We start from the raw sequence: 16,580 nt of genomic DNA, 5'->3' as shown, positions 1-16,580 counted from the left end.
TTAGGCCCGCCAAGGGTCGGTCCGGTCCCCGGCCTAGAGGTCCTAAAGTGAAGAACTGGCTCAGAAGCCCGGACCAGGCCCGCGTACACGCTTCTAACCGGTTCAGGACCGTTTAGGCCCAGAAGCCTGTTTGGTCCGCGGTCCCGGGTCGGTCCCGGTCCTGGACCGGCCCACTTGCCACCCTTAGCTGAGCTATACGCATAGTTCATAGTAGCGAAGTTTATATTTGATCTTATGTTTTGTTCAGGCTCTAATGTATTCAGTTTGAGACAATTGTATTATCTTATCTTCAGAGCACATGACTTGTATTGCTAGTTACTGGGGTATTTTGAGATTATTCAGTATTGTATTGGTTTTAGACATTATTTTTATCTATGTTATTTTTTTTTGTTTTAGAATTTGCTATATAATGTTGAAAATGTGGTTAACTATTAAATATGTTTGGGTTCGTCTGCCATGGGGTTTGTTGTGTGCTATTACAACTTGGATAATTTGAAACGTGACACCGAACAGCTATTATCTAGTTAGGCTCAACATTTGGGATCTCAGGACTTTGCCCCCATAGATTTTAACTCAAAAGGCACCTCAATAGTTGAATTCTAAACTCGCCCTTCCATTGCTCCTAACTTTATCTTCTCATTCTGATGTAGGATTTCAGGCGAAAGCAAACTTCACAGCATACCCTGCTCGACTTTAACCATTAAGGATCAATGAGTTGTTACACTAAGTTGGCAATTACCGTCAAACATGCAAATGATAAAGTTTACGCAATCTCTCATTTTATACTTTTGCATGCTAATTACAACCTCCCATAGATGTGATCATTTAGAATATTGTCTAATCTTGTATGACCAAATATCTGCATTTATACTTGTATATCCGTAACATTCATTTTGACGATATATTAAATCACAAATACACATCTGCTTCTACAACGATGCTAGTCTCAAAATTAGTCCCCACTGTTATATAGAACCTATCTTTACTTTTATTAAAATAATTTTAAAGATTAGGATAAACATTGAGAGAATGTCAGCGCTCTTGCATAGACAGAGATAATGTCCAAGGCGACATGCCTATACAACAGATTTAGTTTTGATGAGTGCCTTCAGTGGCAAATTCGTCAGCAATCAAATATGTATGCGCAAAACTAAGAGGTTGGACAGAATAAACCCAGGAAAGTCCTCTTTTGTCTTGCCCTTACAGCCATTATAACATAACAGGGAGGAGGTATTTCTCTACGCTGGAGACTAAACGAATTTGAACACTTAAACCTTCATTTATAAGATACGTACCAAATGCTTAATCATAAATTAGGAATCAACTGCTTGATCTCACAGCTTGTACAATAGCTGTCTAATTGAACGACATTTTCAATTCATAAAACCGCTTCCTGGCATGGTTGGCAACCCTTGTGATGAGACTTGACCCTGAGACATTAGTTGTGACCTTGCAGGACCTTGCATGTAGGATTGATTTACCCCGGTCCCAACCATTGGTTGCTGCTGCTGTGGTTGCTGCATTTGTGGAATCTGCTGTGGTTGCTGCATTTGTGGAATCTGCTGTTGCTGCTGCATTTGAGGGAGCTGCTGCTGCTGCATTTGGTGAATCTGTTGCTGCTGCATTTGGGGAATCTGTGATTGTTGTTGAAGGGGCTGCTGTTGTAGCTGTGAAATATGCTGCTGTTGCTGGGAGAGCTGTTGCTGTTGTAGCTGTGAAATATGCTGCTGTTGCTGGGAGAGCTGTTGCTGCTGTAGCTGCGGATGTTGTGCTTGCAGCTGCTGCTGTTGTTGCTGCTGACTTGGTATCTGTGGCTTAAACACTACCATATCCTGAAAACACCAAAGTGGCATTACACTGAAGGTTCATGCACTGTGAGTTCATTCCGAAAACTTCTTAAAAAATTGATCATCAAAAAATTATGATAAGAATGCAAAACAATTCTTACCCCAGGAAAAAGCATTCCAATCAAGCGGCAGGCTTTATCAGACACAGAGAGAAGCAGCGTCTGTGAAGGTAGTTGTATTACTGCACACTTTGTTATTGAAAAGCACAAGTTTAGTTCATCAGACCTGTTATAAGACTGAGAAAGCTTCTTTTGGAACGATTTATAAAATAAAGAACAAGATCGATGTAGATCTACAGAACTGCGTTCCTAAAAATAGCCAGCCCTTCTCCAGATAGACACATTCACACATACTATATATTGTCAACAGAAGGTTTGGAAAAGGACATGCAAGCCACTTGTAGATAGGCCTTCATGAGAATAACAATACGTTCTCACAAAAATTTCTCCTGAGAATGCATGTTAGTTCTGAAGCAGATTTTAACTGTAAAATGAATTCAACTCTCATAGTAAATCTTTAATAAATTTGAAGTGGCAGAGAGAAAGAGATACATGGTTCATCGGGAAAAATAGATGTTCTAAGCAGTTGAATATGTATGCTCTGCTTGAAGATACGAAATTAGCTAGGCATAGGAATGTCATCCTTTTTCCTCAAAAAAAGAGATTAAGGACACGAATGACTCTAAATCATAAATTCTCACAATGATGCAAAAACAAGATTGCTATACTTGGTAAGATGTTCAGCAAGGTTATCAGGTGTTCAGCAAGAAAATTTCAACCCATCAACCAAGCAGAAAGGAAAAGTAGATTTCACTTGCAGTGCACTTGATTTCAATTAACATTTGCAGTAAACTTTCCAATTCTGGAGATAATATCAAACACCCGCATGACTTCTTTAGTTACCAGCCAACAACTATTTCTGCTGCTTGCCGATGCATCAAAATTCCAACAGTTTTACTATTGATGTACTAGAATAAGCCCCGTTCTTAAATCCACAGGAAAGGAAAAGCAATAGACTGATTCATCTACTCCAAGTAATGACGATAACAGCATAGGAGATAATGACGAACCTAAAAATCATTTAACAGGCAAATGCCAACTTCCACATGATGTAATACCACAAGGTTACCCTATTTCACCATGTTTCAAAGACCAATTTGACAAGATATACCTTCACTTCGAATAGCTATTCAATCAATCATATTGTTACTTCATAAGCCTCAAATCTGCTAGTTTTCAACTTGAGAACCTGCTACAACTTGTTGTCTCCTTACACGATCTTGGACAATATTCACCTCATGAGCTACCTTTTGGGGTTGAGTTTGGCCCAAAGTCTATTCTTTTAACGGTATTAGAGCCCGACCCAACCTTATTCTTGGTTACCCAATGTTGGACCCCTATGTTATATTGTCCACGCTTTAAATGTCCAACCCTAGGCATATGGGGAATGTTAACTGTTAAGTGTCTCACGTTGCTTGAAGGGATGGGCTATTGTCTCCTTATATGGTGGTCTTGGACAATCCTAGCTATCTTTTGGGTTCAGTTAGGCCCAAGTCCTTTTTCTTTACAAAATGGAATACTTAAGATGCACGTTCATATGCGGTGGCGATACATACATGTATATCGGAGTAAGAGTATCAACCTCAAATCATTCACCATAAACAATAACACTAAACTATTTCTCAACTTGCATATGCGCGTGCAGTTTACATTGCTGCAAGACCGACGCAGTAAACTAATAAAACTACAATCAGATCCGGTTTTTTCCTAGCTGCAGAAATTCAATCTTATAACTAAAGAACACTACCATAAACAAGAACACTGCAGTTTATATGGCTGCAACATAGACACAGGAAACCAATGAAAGAACTACAATGAAATTGGGCTTTCTCTAGCTGCAGAAACTCAAGCTTTGAAATTAAGAAAACTTACAAGCTTCTTTTCTTGCAGTTGACTAAGAAATCCATGCTGGTTCATTGCCCGAAAAACGAGAAAATCTGCCTTCCCAACATATTGTCTGATATAAAACAAAAATGTAAATTTCAGATAAATTGCACTGTGCATGACTTTCTGTTCCTAACATGAAAACGATGCAACAAGCAAAACTATAATTTGTCTAAAAAGAATTACTTGTTATTCATATGATCCTGGGAAATGAGGCGAACAATTTGCATTGTTGGGGGCCAATTTGCAGCAAGCCTGATCAAAGACAAAGGACAAATCAATTCAAGGTGTTAATATAGGTAAATAAACACTGATTTATAGCAGTGAAAAAGTAGACTCAAGATGCATAACAGAGGAACAAAAAGGCTATTTTCCACATAAGCATACAGAATTGACATCCTCTGCTTCAAATACATAAAAGAGCATCTTGGATGTCATTCTTACGTAGCTTCCAGAAATCTAAAGCAGAAAGTACATTTTCTTTAGAAAACTTTCACCTTGACTAAAGCCTCTAACTGAGAACTAAAATAACAAATCAGATTCCTTCCAGATTGCTGCTAATCAGCCAGTATGCAATCTGGAGAAAGTCCAGCTTTCATCAAAAGGAGTCGCAAGCGTCCGACTAACGCCGCTAGCACACCCCAGAAATTTGCATCTAGCTTAATCCTGTTTTTCAAACACTTCAAACTTGGTAGCAGATCTCATTTCTCTATCCAACGGTAGAGGAGATCTTGGAAGGTTTCTCTGCTGCTTATCTTCAATTTGATGGAAAGTCCACCCTTCATAAACCACTGCTTCCAATTTTTATAGCATTTAGATATTATCTATACCAACTAGACACACTAACAGAATAAATATGCAAGTTCAATGCCTCGACAAAATCCATCAAGAATCAATAACATGGTGCTTTCCCCCCTGCACCAAAAATGTGGAAGAGGACTGGTCTTCATATTGGATTTCCTACACCTTAAGAGTACTTCTAATAACTTTTCCGCCACAGGGTTATTTTTAAAAAAAAAAAAAAAAAAAGACAAAAAGTTACCTTTCTAAACTCTCTATTACCATTGCAATTCTATTAGTGCTCATTTTTCCCAAGCAACTCTACTTTACTCATTTTCCAGTATTAAAGTAAGAAGGCGCATAAATCAGCAGCTGCCTCACAGTGAAGCAAAAGATGACCGATGCTTGTCGAACCAGTGATGTCATCTAAGTGAAGGGTACAACTAAGACCAATTATATTCCTGTTTTCCTCTCTCATATCCATAGGCAGCCCACTCTTCGTAAACCCAAAATATTATCCTATCTGTAATTTTTTGGGCACATTATCTCTCCGAGATTCCTTTAGTACCTTTGATGTCAAAGGCCCACCAATCCCCGTTTCTTCTGATTTCACTTATTTGAATTGCCACCATATTCTTTACATTTTGGAGCCCTATTCTATGTTCTTTTGTGATTTGCACCATATCCTCTTATTTTTTTGTAAAATGCCCCCTAGCCAATTCATTTCTTTACTAAATCATAATAAATTTTATTTTTAAAGGGTAGAATAGGAAAAGTGTCCCGAATGAACCTACCAATCCATTTCTTTTTAATATGCTAATGTGTTTATAAGTCACCGAACTCGGTATTTAACAAGTATCATATATAATTATTTAAAAAACTTATAGAACACTTATAATTATTCATTAAAAAATTGAAGTTTCATTTTTCTTCTGTAAACAATGTATTAACTCTAGACGATAGTCACAAAAAAGTTGTACTTTTACATCGAACAATCACCAGCAAATTAGCTATTTGTTGCCTAACTCAAATAAGTGTTTGTTTAACGAAAAGTCTTTTTGGATTTGGCAATCACCTTATTAAGCTTAGAATTACTTACTTCGTAAACTTTTTATTTTAATTAGAAATATTTATAATTTATAAGATATTATTTTCCATTTAAAAGTATTTTTATCCAAATTATTGTGTTTGGAGGCTTTTGGTTTTAGTAATTATTTTGGTTTTGCTGGAAAATATGGTCTTGATTGAAATCAATTCTTGAAAATCAACTTGTTTGGTTATCATAAGATTACTGTAGTTTATTTTTCCTAACCTAACAAATTTTGGTTCAAAACAAATTTTTTCTTTGAGAATGGTAAAATTTGTTTTCGAAACAAATTTAAAAGCCAAATATAAACAGTAGAGACAAAATTTTCGTGATAAAACAACATAAGTAGATAAAATCTGATCCTTCAAGTGTGTTATTATATTTGATCATCGTCATAAGGCACTACGAAGTTGCAATTGTTAAATATCGAGTTTGATGACATATAAACACTTTATTAGGATATCCAAAAAAAGGAGGGTTGAAGGTTTGTTTTATAGGAACACTTTTTCCTATTTTACCCTCAGATAATAAACTTAATTTTTGTTTTTAACAAAAATGAATAGATTGAGGGGCAAATTACAAAAAAAAAAGAAAAAGAAAAAAGGTGGAAATCACAAAATGGTGCATAGATTAAGGATGCAAAGGCAAAGAACATCCGCATATAGCTATGTTGTGTCCTTTGGCTTTCCAAATACTCAAGGCAAATAATTTGGCACTGTCATGGGAGCGCAAACAACCAATAATACAAAATTTAAAATGTCTCTCTGTGCTGAGTGATGTCTACACTTGCCTTTTGCATTCTTGAAACAGAATAATGTCTCAGTTGTAGAGAAAAAACTTTATAAAAGACTGATCTCTCACAAAGAAACAAGTTCTTAAAGCCTAATCATGAAATGCTTGGTCGCTCTACCGTTTGCTGATCTTGCTAAATTTAAGAGATCAAGTGCATCAGGACAACAGAGCTCAGATATACCTTTTACTTTTAAGTTGTAATATGAGTTCTTTAGGTGTAGAATAAAATTTCTTGCAATTTGAAGATGGAAAAGACAGTGACATAGCTAAACCTACTCTGTAAAATCCTTCTTTCAAACTCAATAACCGGAACGACCCAACCGATAGTTTCGAGTTCTAGCATCCTGTCCTGCAATTGGAGGCCTTGAGTAGGTTCATATTATATTTTATGACTTGCATGTGTAGTTGGTTCAGGTTCCGAGAGGTCCGGAAGTGATTTGGGATACTTTGTTGAAAACTACAGGCTTTTAGTTAAGAGAGTTAACCAAAGTCAACATTTTGGGTAAACGGACTCGGAGTCGAAATTTGAAGGTTCCAATAGGTTCATATAATTATTTTAGACTTGTACGTTTGTTCAGATCGGGTCTAGAGTGGCCCGGGGTTGATTTGGCTCTATAAGTTGAAAGTTCGCAATTTGAATAACTTAAAAGTTCACAAGTTTGACTTTTGTGTTATTGCACTTCGATTCGTGTTTTGAAATTTTGAATAAGTTCATAAAGGTTATTTGGACTTATTGGGATCGTTTAGAGGTGGTTCAAAGGATTTGAAAATGATTTAGACCAATTTTCAAAAATTTGAAACTTGAAGAACTTAAGAAAGTTCATATTTGGTTGGATTTTGATTCTTCGCTATCGTTTGGACATAGATTTGGTTGGAACTTCAAAAAACGAGTTTTTGAAGAAGAGATGCAAAATGATTTTTGAAAGTTAAAATTGTGGCTGGACATGTATTTTACTTGAAAAGAATTTAAAGTTTTGTGCGTAGAAAACTTCAAAAACTGCTCTAGAGCTATTTTTGGGCTTTGAATATTTTGTTTTCAAAATCTGCCAAAAAACGATTAAAATCTACAAACAAACAGATATTTGAAAAAAGGCTCCCAGATTTTATGGCCAAACAGGAGCTTAGTTATGATGTTTCCGGATGTGTTTTAAGAATTTGGACAAGCTTGGATAGGGTATACAAACTTGTTGGGATGATTGGACGGGGTCCCGAAGGGCTCGGGTGGGTTTCGATGGGTTTGGAGCGAGTATTGAAAGATTTAAAAGTGTTGAAACGAGGCTTTTCTGCACTTGACGATATTGCTCACTATCTACGAGGAATTTGCGAATAAGGTTCAAATGAAAGTTATAGCGCTTTGAATCTAGTTTTCAAAAATTTATATTGTTCGTCATTCCGACATTTTTACAAAAAGTTATGACTGTTTTAGTGAAGGGAGAGGGAGGACATGCTATCATTTCTGAAAATTTATGCAATTGTTATATATAAGCCCATTTAGTACTTGGAGTTTTCTTGGATTTCTAGTATTTTCAGGTGATGCTTCAGCTTCGGTTAGTTACTATCTCGTTTTTTTTCATATGACTCTACTATTTTTATATTTCAATTTTCTTGTTGTTGTGACTGTGTTTGCTCGAGCCGAGGGTCTCTTGATAACAGCCATCTTCCTGCATAAGGTAGGAGTAAGGTCTGTGTACACACCACCCTCCCCAGATCTTACGTGTGAGATTATATTGGGTATGTTGTTGTTGTTAGTACTTGGAGTTTATTTTGATTATTTTGGGAGATAGGAAGCTTAAATTGAGGTGACTTTTTAGAGTAATTTTATCAACAAGCTTGGAGTAAGTGATTCTAACCTAAGTCTATGAGTTATACACGAATCTATCACTAGATTTAACATCAAAACATGGGACTGGACAAGAGAAATTGGGGTTTTTGTCCAAAACTTTAAAAAAATGGATTTTGAGGTTTTGAACACCAATTTGGACTCGGATTTGGAAACTACTCACATATTTGGACTCGTGGGGTTATGCTGCTGATCATGTCTAGCCTTTGAATCCCTATTTAGACATGATGGGTTATATTGTATATTGGATTACATGTTGTAGTCGTAGTCATACTTGTACACATGCATACATCCCTACATGTTTATTTCTTTGTCCATATGTATCATCCATGCTTATCTCTTTTTCATATGCATACATTCTTGCATATGGTTCTCTGATATGGATTGAGATTGGCACGATGGTTTATGTCATGCGGTTAATATTGTTATCGCACGATTGTTTATGCCGTGCGGTTTTTATGATGATGGCATGATGGTTCATTCTGTGTGAATTAATGACTGATTTCTGAGATATTGATAATTTGATTAGAGAGTTGTAATGCTCTGGCGCATGGATTTGGATTCATCTCTTTGGAGTCACGTGATCACCCGTTTTACCTTGGGTCGTGTGTACACAATTTGACACCGAAGTGACGGGCACTGAGAGTGCCGGTTGTTGTGAAGTTCGAGTCTTTCTCATATATTGACATTCTAGGCTTATGTAGACATATTCATGCATATCATCTACATATGCACATTCATGCATTTTCCACATGCATCGGACTTGATTGTGAATTGTTAGGACACTTGGAGAGTGTCGTATTGATATAAAGGTTGAGTCTTCATCATACATAGATATTTTAGACTCGTATACGAGCATTCATATAAATGCTATTTGTGAATTGATTTAAAATTGGATATTTATCTTGCATAGACACTCAACATTCATGTATAAGTATTCGAGTTAATGATACTTGGTGTATATTTCCTTTATATGTGAATTTGGTGCGTTTGTATATGATTTTGATTTGATTATTTGAAAAAGCATTGCTTATTACCTTTATATTTGATTGTGCACACTATTATTGATATCTGTTGTTACTTGGCTACTCTCTGTTATTGTATATGCTTATGAGTTGCACAGGTTATATAAGTGAGTTATCTAGATTACCTCGCCACTACTTCGATGAGGTTAGTCTTGATATTTACTGAGTACATGGGGTAGATTGTGCTCATACCAAACTTCTACATCTCACGTGTAGATTTAGAGCTGAGCCTTGTGGAAACCGAAGGCTAGCATTGAAGATGCGCCAGCGTTCCAATTGCAAGCACCTATTTGATTATGGTAGTTTAGGAATCGTATTTCTGTTTATATATATTCAAATAAATAATGTATTTTTTCATACCAACATTGAAATTATAAATCTTAGTGGCTCACGACTTGTACTACCAGATCTTGAGGTAGTTTGTATTGAATTTCGCATTCTTATTTCTTTATTTATTTTATTGATCTACAGGTGGGCGATGTTATATATTGGTTGACATACTTAGCGGGTTAGGTTAGATGTCATCACGACTAGATGGGATTTGGGTCGTGACATAACATACTCGCCTTACAACTTATGGAAGACAAAGTATATTCCCCTTACAAGTCAACATACAGGATAACGCCATTGCAACAACATGAATTTTGTAAGAGTTATTCATTGGGAAATCACTAAACCAAGCATTCATGAAAATGAAAACTTACGATTCAGAAGCTGAGGCACTCCTATACCCCTGCCACAAGAAATTAGATCAGAAGATTTTACACAATCAGTAGGGATTCAGCAAACCATTTTACAACATGAAGACATAATTTGCACAATATTTCATCCGTCAACACGAAAGCGGAGTTCCTTCTTTAAAACACTATCACTTAAACAACTTGTAGTAACTAGAAAATCTGGTTAGACTAGTTTAAAACATACCTCTAATCTGGTAATAAATACAGGTTGGCCCTGTCTCTGACCAGATAAGTTCCCCTGCAACATTTTCATAATTAAATATCAGGAGTACATCATTAAGATCATACAGAAAATATAGTTGCCTGTAGGAATTTCCAAGAAAAAACAATATATGGGAAAACATGAAAACTATGGGGATGACAAAAAAGTTATACAAAAATAATCAGAGTTCTAGAAAAGAACGGGCAGTAATATCAGCATATACCAACCCAATTTCTCAACATCGTATATAACTTGCATAACATCACTATTCAAGTGTACACAATATCCTCGGTAAACACTATTAGGTTTCAAATTGTGTTCTTACAACCTCAAAGTATGATTTTGCTGGTTCTGCACAAGGTCGCAATCTATTGTTTCTCAAAAGAATTATAGTATTGGGTTCTGCATCACAAATCAGTTCCCTCCCCACCCCCAAATATCAGAGCATCATAGTTAGTAATTCAGCAATATTTTGTTATCGTTCATGCAAATTAAACTGCAAAATGCTTTGGAAAATAGTGCAAGTTTCCTTTTCCAAAACGATTTACGAAGCATTATAGGCCTCAGTTGTCTTCTAATTGATCAAGATAACTAAACCAGACCGAAGAAAAGTGAAAGAGCTCGTGAAGAAATGAACCTTGGGCTTAACTTAACCCCAAAAGTTATATGAAGAGTGGAGAATCGCCCAAGTTCATATAATGAGACAACCATCCCATTCCCCAGCCAATTTTTGAGACTCTAACCCACTCTACCACCCCACTCCCTCCCCAACTCCCCAAATCCAGACCTGTCAACTGGAGCATGGACAATATAACACAGGGGCTCAAACAGGGATAGACCTAGCTCTACCATGTAAAGTAATGGACCTTGCTGAATTCTAAATTGTTGCCCCTATGAGAATAGCACGGGAAAATTATATTATTGATATTAGTTAATTTACTATAATAGAAGGAGCCCTATTTTTATAGGGTATGTACATATACCAAAAACCTTCACTATCAATGTGGGAAACTTATACACAACAAGCTTTGTACATGAACTAACTCTAATACTCCCCCTCAAGCTGGTGCATATAAAATTATTGTACCGAGCTTGTTACATATATAACTAATACGAGAACCAGTGAAGGACTTGGTGAAAATATCTGCAAGTTGATAATTTGACTTCACAAACTTTGTAACAATATCTCTTGAGCGTATCTTCTCTCTGATGAAGTGACAGTCAATCTCAATGTGTTTAGTCCTCTCATGGAACACTAGATTTTATGCAATATGAAGGTCGGCTTGATTATCACACACAAGTTCTATCCGATTGATTTCTCCAAATTTTAATTTTTTGAGCAACTGTTTGATCCAAACTAGCTCACATGTTGCCATAACCATGGCTCGATATTCTACTTTTGCGCTAGATCGAGCAACTACATTTTATTTCTTGCTTTTCCAAGAGACCAAATTACCTCCTATAAAAACACAATATCCAGATGCGGAACGTTTATCAGAAGATGATCCTGCCAATCAATATATATGTATCCAACAATCTGCTCATGGCCTCGATCCGCGAATAGCAATCCTTTCCCTGGAGCTGATTTTATATATCGAAGATTTGGCAAACAACTACGTTCCAATGACTATCATAGGGAGATTCCATAAACTAATTTACAACACTCATAGGGAAATGAAATGCCATGTCTAGTCACTATGAGGTAATTCAACTGCCAACCAACCGCCTATAATTTGTAGGATTGCTAAGAGGCTCCCCCTATCCTGGCAGAAGCTTAGCATTCGGATCTATCGGAATGTCAACAGGTCTGCAGCCCATCATTCCTGTCTCCTCAAGAATGTCTAAAGCATATTTCGTTTGTGAAATAACAATATCTGAGCTAGACTGAGCGACCTCGATACCTTGAAAGTACTTTAATCTGCCTAGATCCTTAATCTAGAAGTGTTGAAAGATATGTTGCTTCAGAGTAGTAATACCATTCTAATCATTGCCCGTCTTTTTGCTTTTGTTTGGACCCTATTTGCTAAAGTAACATTGAAAAAAGACTGTGAATAAACAATATTCAAAAGGAACTTATTATCAGAAATATGAAGAGGCGCCTAAGTCCATGACCAATGGTTCAAGAGTAGTAGACTAGGAAACACCAGCAAAAGAATTACCAGCAATAGAAGGATCAATTCGAGCAATAGAGGCTATTTGTGGAGGCGTCTACTTACTCGATATTGGAGGAACTCATTATACTCCCTTTCAAATAAAGAAAACCCCTTGTTATCTGCAATCTCGATCTGAGCAACAAGAGCTTTTTTAGGTGGTCGACCATGCAAAGAGTAACACACATCACGAGCGTGTCCGAGCTTATTACAATAAGCACACTTGGGCCGTGATGTTTCAAAATGACCTCATCCTCGTCTATTCCTCATAGTCCGAGATGTTTGATTTTCCACTGTCTGGAACGCGAGAACTGATGAGTTAGCAGTTGGTGGCGAGACCACTATGTAACTCGGTGGCGCAGCAAAGCGAAGCAACCATGAGAATAGTTCATCAACTGTAACAACAGTCGGACTAGCTAAAATCTAGTCATGCACCGAACGAGGTCACTAGGACGTCCATCAAGTGCAAGAGCTAGAAAAAGTTTTCTGTCATTGCTCCTGTTATTTTTCAACACTAGCAGCAACTGACATCAACTTCTCAAATTCCTCCGTGACTGCATGCACCTGTCCCAAGTAAGTAGACATATCCAATTATTGTTTCTTTAAGTTTGTCATTCGAGATATTACCTCATAAAAACGGGATATGTCATTAGTGTATAAAGTATGAGCCTTCTCCCAAACTGAATAACAAATCTGGAATGGACGAAAGAAACGCATTATCTTGGGATCAATAGATCGCCACAAGAGACTATACAATTAAGCCTCAATTTTCTCCCAAAATGCGTTGGCCTTTTCATCTCTGTCACCCACCTATTTGGTTAGGTGATTTTGAACACCTTGACCCTTGCACCACAACTCCCATTAAAGGTTCCGAAGTAATCATCACGCTTGAATTTCCAGAACACGCGCTTTTGGAACCAAAAACATCAACTCCCAAAGACATTATTGAACCAAATAATCAAGAAGCAGCAGTAACTCGTAGAAAGTCAAGAAGCAACAGAAAAAGGACATTGTAGCCGCTGAAAACTAGAAACAGTCCCCGAAATCTGCAACAAGTACCCGGAAAATAAAAAAAGTTGTTGGATGCCTCACGTGTCGGCGCGTGAGTTGGAATCTCGCCGGAAAAGTTCCTTTAGGCAGCACATGAGAGGGGTTCTGCCAAAGGAACTTTTAAGGGTTGGTCGCAGGAGCTCGTGGTGGTATTGATTTTTGCACAACACTGACATAAAAGGACTTCCATGCAGACAGACCTACGGTCACCGAAAAATTATTCGTTTAACTAATTTCTTCTTCCCGGAGTCAGCTGGTATTTTTGTACAACGATGAATCTCTCATGGTAGCTCTGATACCACGTGAGAATAGTACGGGAAAATTATATTATTGATATTAGTTAATTTACTATAATACAAGGAGCCCTATTTATATAAGGTGTGTACATATACCTAAAACCTTCACTATCAATGTGGGACACTTATAAAGGCAACACACTTTATACACAACTAACTCTAACAGCCCATTTCAACAATGTGCATATCACTGAATCAACGAAAGCAAATGCTACATGGCTTACTTGGTAGAAGTGTTTCATGACATGCCAAACCCACATGGTTAGTTTTAGCTTACAATTTTGGTCTCACACTTGGCATCTCAAGATGGCATGTTTAGCACTTCACTTTGGATGTCATCTTGTCAACCATTCTAAAAGATTACTCTTAAGCAAGTTTATGTGTAAGCATTCTTCAACATTTACCATCAATTTGGAAGAATAATCAGACTATCTTTTGCATGGCAAAGTTTTTGTTTCAGTTTCCCAAAAATGCAACTGGGAAGCACCATCATGAAATATATAATTTTTTTATGAAAAGCATGAATTATACTATTTTCAACAACCCACATACTACCAATCACCCCACCCTATCCGCAAAATCAAACTCCATCCTACCTTCAGTATGCCATCCTTGATTTTCTCTGTTGTATTTACATCAGGCATATTAGGTACATGGTTCTAAGATTAACATCTGAAACGAGTCACGGAGAAGAAATCCAAAGACTAACCACTCGGTAGTGCAGGGGTGAAGAGCCAACCAAGATTGAAAAGCTGATTTTCCACAAAATCTACTTTAGTAGAGCATACATTCATTTCTAAATACAGTTTAAAGTTGTCTTTGTCAATTTACATAATTACAAGGAAACTACTCAAATACCCCTCTTGAATAGAGCTGCACTATAATAATCAAGTAATACAGGCAATTGAGTACCAAACACCCCAAAAACATCAAATTAGACATTTACAGTTGCAAATCCAACAGCATATGAAAGGATGAAATCGGTTGTGATTCTTCATGGCTGGTATCCCGGGAAATGGTGCAAAATATTTTCAATACAACGCCCCAAAAACATCAATTTACAATTTACAGTTGCAAATCCAACAGCATATGAAAAGGATGAAGATTGGTTGTGATACTTGATAGCTGGTTTCCCCCCGGAAATGGTTGCAGCCTACAGCAACCCACCAAAGACTAAGGGAGAGCCCTTAAAAGCTCCCATTAAATCATAATCACCAAATATCGCACCTAAACTGCTACAACCACAATACAAAATCTTTGGCATTGTGGCCCTGGATTGTTATACTAAAATCACTATATTGTTACACCACATAACAGAACAGAAATCGACAGAGTTCTTTGTCAAAAAACCACATACGTTAAATCAAGCTTATATATTTAATGGTTGGAAAAAAGCATAAAATTCCATTTTTTGAAGAATCGGATATAGAAATCTCAGCAGAGATTGTACTGCCAAAGGATTTCTAAATTAGAGACTAACTCATTTAAAGCTAAACAAAAACTGCCAGCAGAAACAACAAGAACGATGACCCACTAAAATCTCACAAGTGGGGTCTGAAGAGGGTAGTGTGTACGCAGACCTTACCCCTACCCCGAAGGAGTAGAAAGGTTGTTTCCGAAAGACCCTCGGCTCAAGAAGACGGAAAAAACGAGAAGAGAAGGGAAGGGACAATATATTAGTACCATCAGACAGAAACCAAAAATATAATAACAGCATCATAGGAACTAAAAAATAGTTGAAATGTAGTAACAAAACTAGAAAATAAGCCCCGATGCTATGAAAACGTAAGGATAGTTAGAACACAACATAAACCCCTAGCAGTCTAAGGCCGCCCCTACTTAAAGAAGATCTAACTATGATTCCTATTTTATCTGTTGTTAAGACAAGGAAAAATTAAAAGGATGAGTTAGTTTTTGTAGGAACAGAGTCACTGTCCAACTTCAGCATTTTCTACAGATTAATCGGTCTTACCTCCCAAACTTTTACATATTTTGATTGAGCTGAAGGCAATGCAGCAGGTGTTTGCTGCTGAGATAGAGGCATGTTAGCTCCTGTGCTATTACCAACAGGTTGCATGCCTGGCTGTCCTTGTTGAGAGATCCCTGGAGTAGGCATCATTGTGCCGGTTCCGGAAGGCATACCAGTTGCACCCAACCCAGTCAGCATATTCTGGTTCATTCCTGTCCCACTTGGCATCATTTGTGTGCCTGGTAGATTACCTTGGCACATTCCAGGAACTGTTTGACCATCCATACTAATGCCTCCTTGGTTATTACTCAAAGGCTGTGAAATGCTAATGTTTGGATTCCCAGACATACTGGGAGCAGTCGAAGTGAATGAAGCAGGAGCTGAATTTTGCGTATTCTGCCCACTGCCTGATAATGGAACTGACCCACTTACTGTTGTGACACCTGATTGCCCAGATGAAAATACAGTTTGGGCAGAAGGGACGGAAGATGCCATTCCACTAGATATCATACTTGAAAGCATAGGGGTGCCACCCATAGATTGCAGGCCTATAGAAGTTGCCCCAGCTATTGCTTGGCGTGCTTGAGCAACATCGTTCAGGATTCTGACATTTGCTGCTGCTGCAGCAACTGGACGTAAGGACTGTGTCATGCCACTGACTATGGGTTTCATCTCCTGAACATTCTCATTATGTGATGCCATCTCCTGAGAAACAGAAAGAGGAGAAGAAGTTTGCAAGCTTGGAACAGGTTGAAGAGCAGGACGAACAGATGGAATATGTGAAAATGCAGGCCCATTCATGGAGGTCACGGTGGTGGGCTCCTGAAAACATATGTTATAAGATCATAGCATCTACAGT

The 16,580-nt window shown here is 37.4% G+C and overlaps 1 protein-coding gene across 3 annotated transcripts in view; it reads right to left on the bottom strand.

Moving 5' to 3' along the window:
* Positions 1-1,021: 1,021 nt before the first annotated feature.
* The window catches only part of LOC107826460 (mediator of RNA polymerase II transcription subunit 25), a 42,268-nt gene continuing 26,709 nt past the window's right edge, over positions 1,022-16,580 (bottom strand). For all 3 annotated transcript variants that reach the window (XM_075244930.1, XM_016653442.2, XM_075244931.1), the window contains 7 exons: positions 15,725-16,543; positions 10,239-10,292; positions 10,019-10,047; positions 3,977-4,045; positions 3,779-3,863; positions 1,949-2,035; positions 1,022-1,832 (listed from right to left, as the gene is read on the bottom strand). In XM_075244930.1, the coding sequence (XP_075101031.1) occupies positions 1,374-1,832; positions 1,949-2,035; positions 3,779-3,863; positions 3,977-4,045; positions 10,019-10,047; positions 10,239-10,292; positions 15,725-16,543 (1,602 nt within the window). In that variant the 3' untranslated portion in view covers positions 1,022-1,373. The remainder of the gene's footprint in view (positions 1,833-1,948; positions 2,036-3,778; positions 3,864-3,976; positions 4,046-10,018; positions 10,048-10,238; positions 10,293-15,724; positions 16,544-16,580) is intronic.

The sequence above is a fragment of the Nicotiana tabacum genome, chromosome 22 (genome assembly GCF_000715075.1).
Source record: "Nicotiana tabacum cultivar K326 chromosome 22, ASM71507v2, whole genome shotgun sequence".
Taxonomy (NCBI): domain Eukaryota; kingdom Viridiplantae; phylum Streptophyta; class Magnoliopsida; order Solanales; family Solanaceae; genus Nicotiana; species Nicotiana tabacum.
The sequence above is the reverse complement of the archived record's forward strand: the minus strand, read 5'-3'. Positions and strand labels throughout refer to the sequence as shown.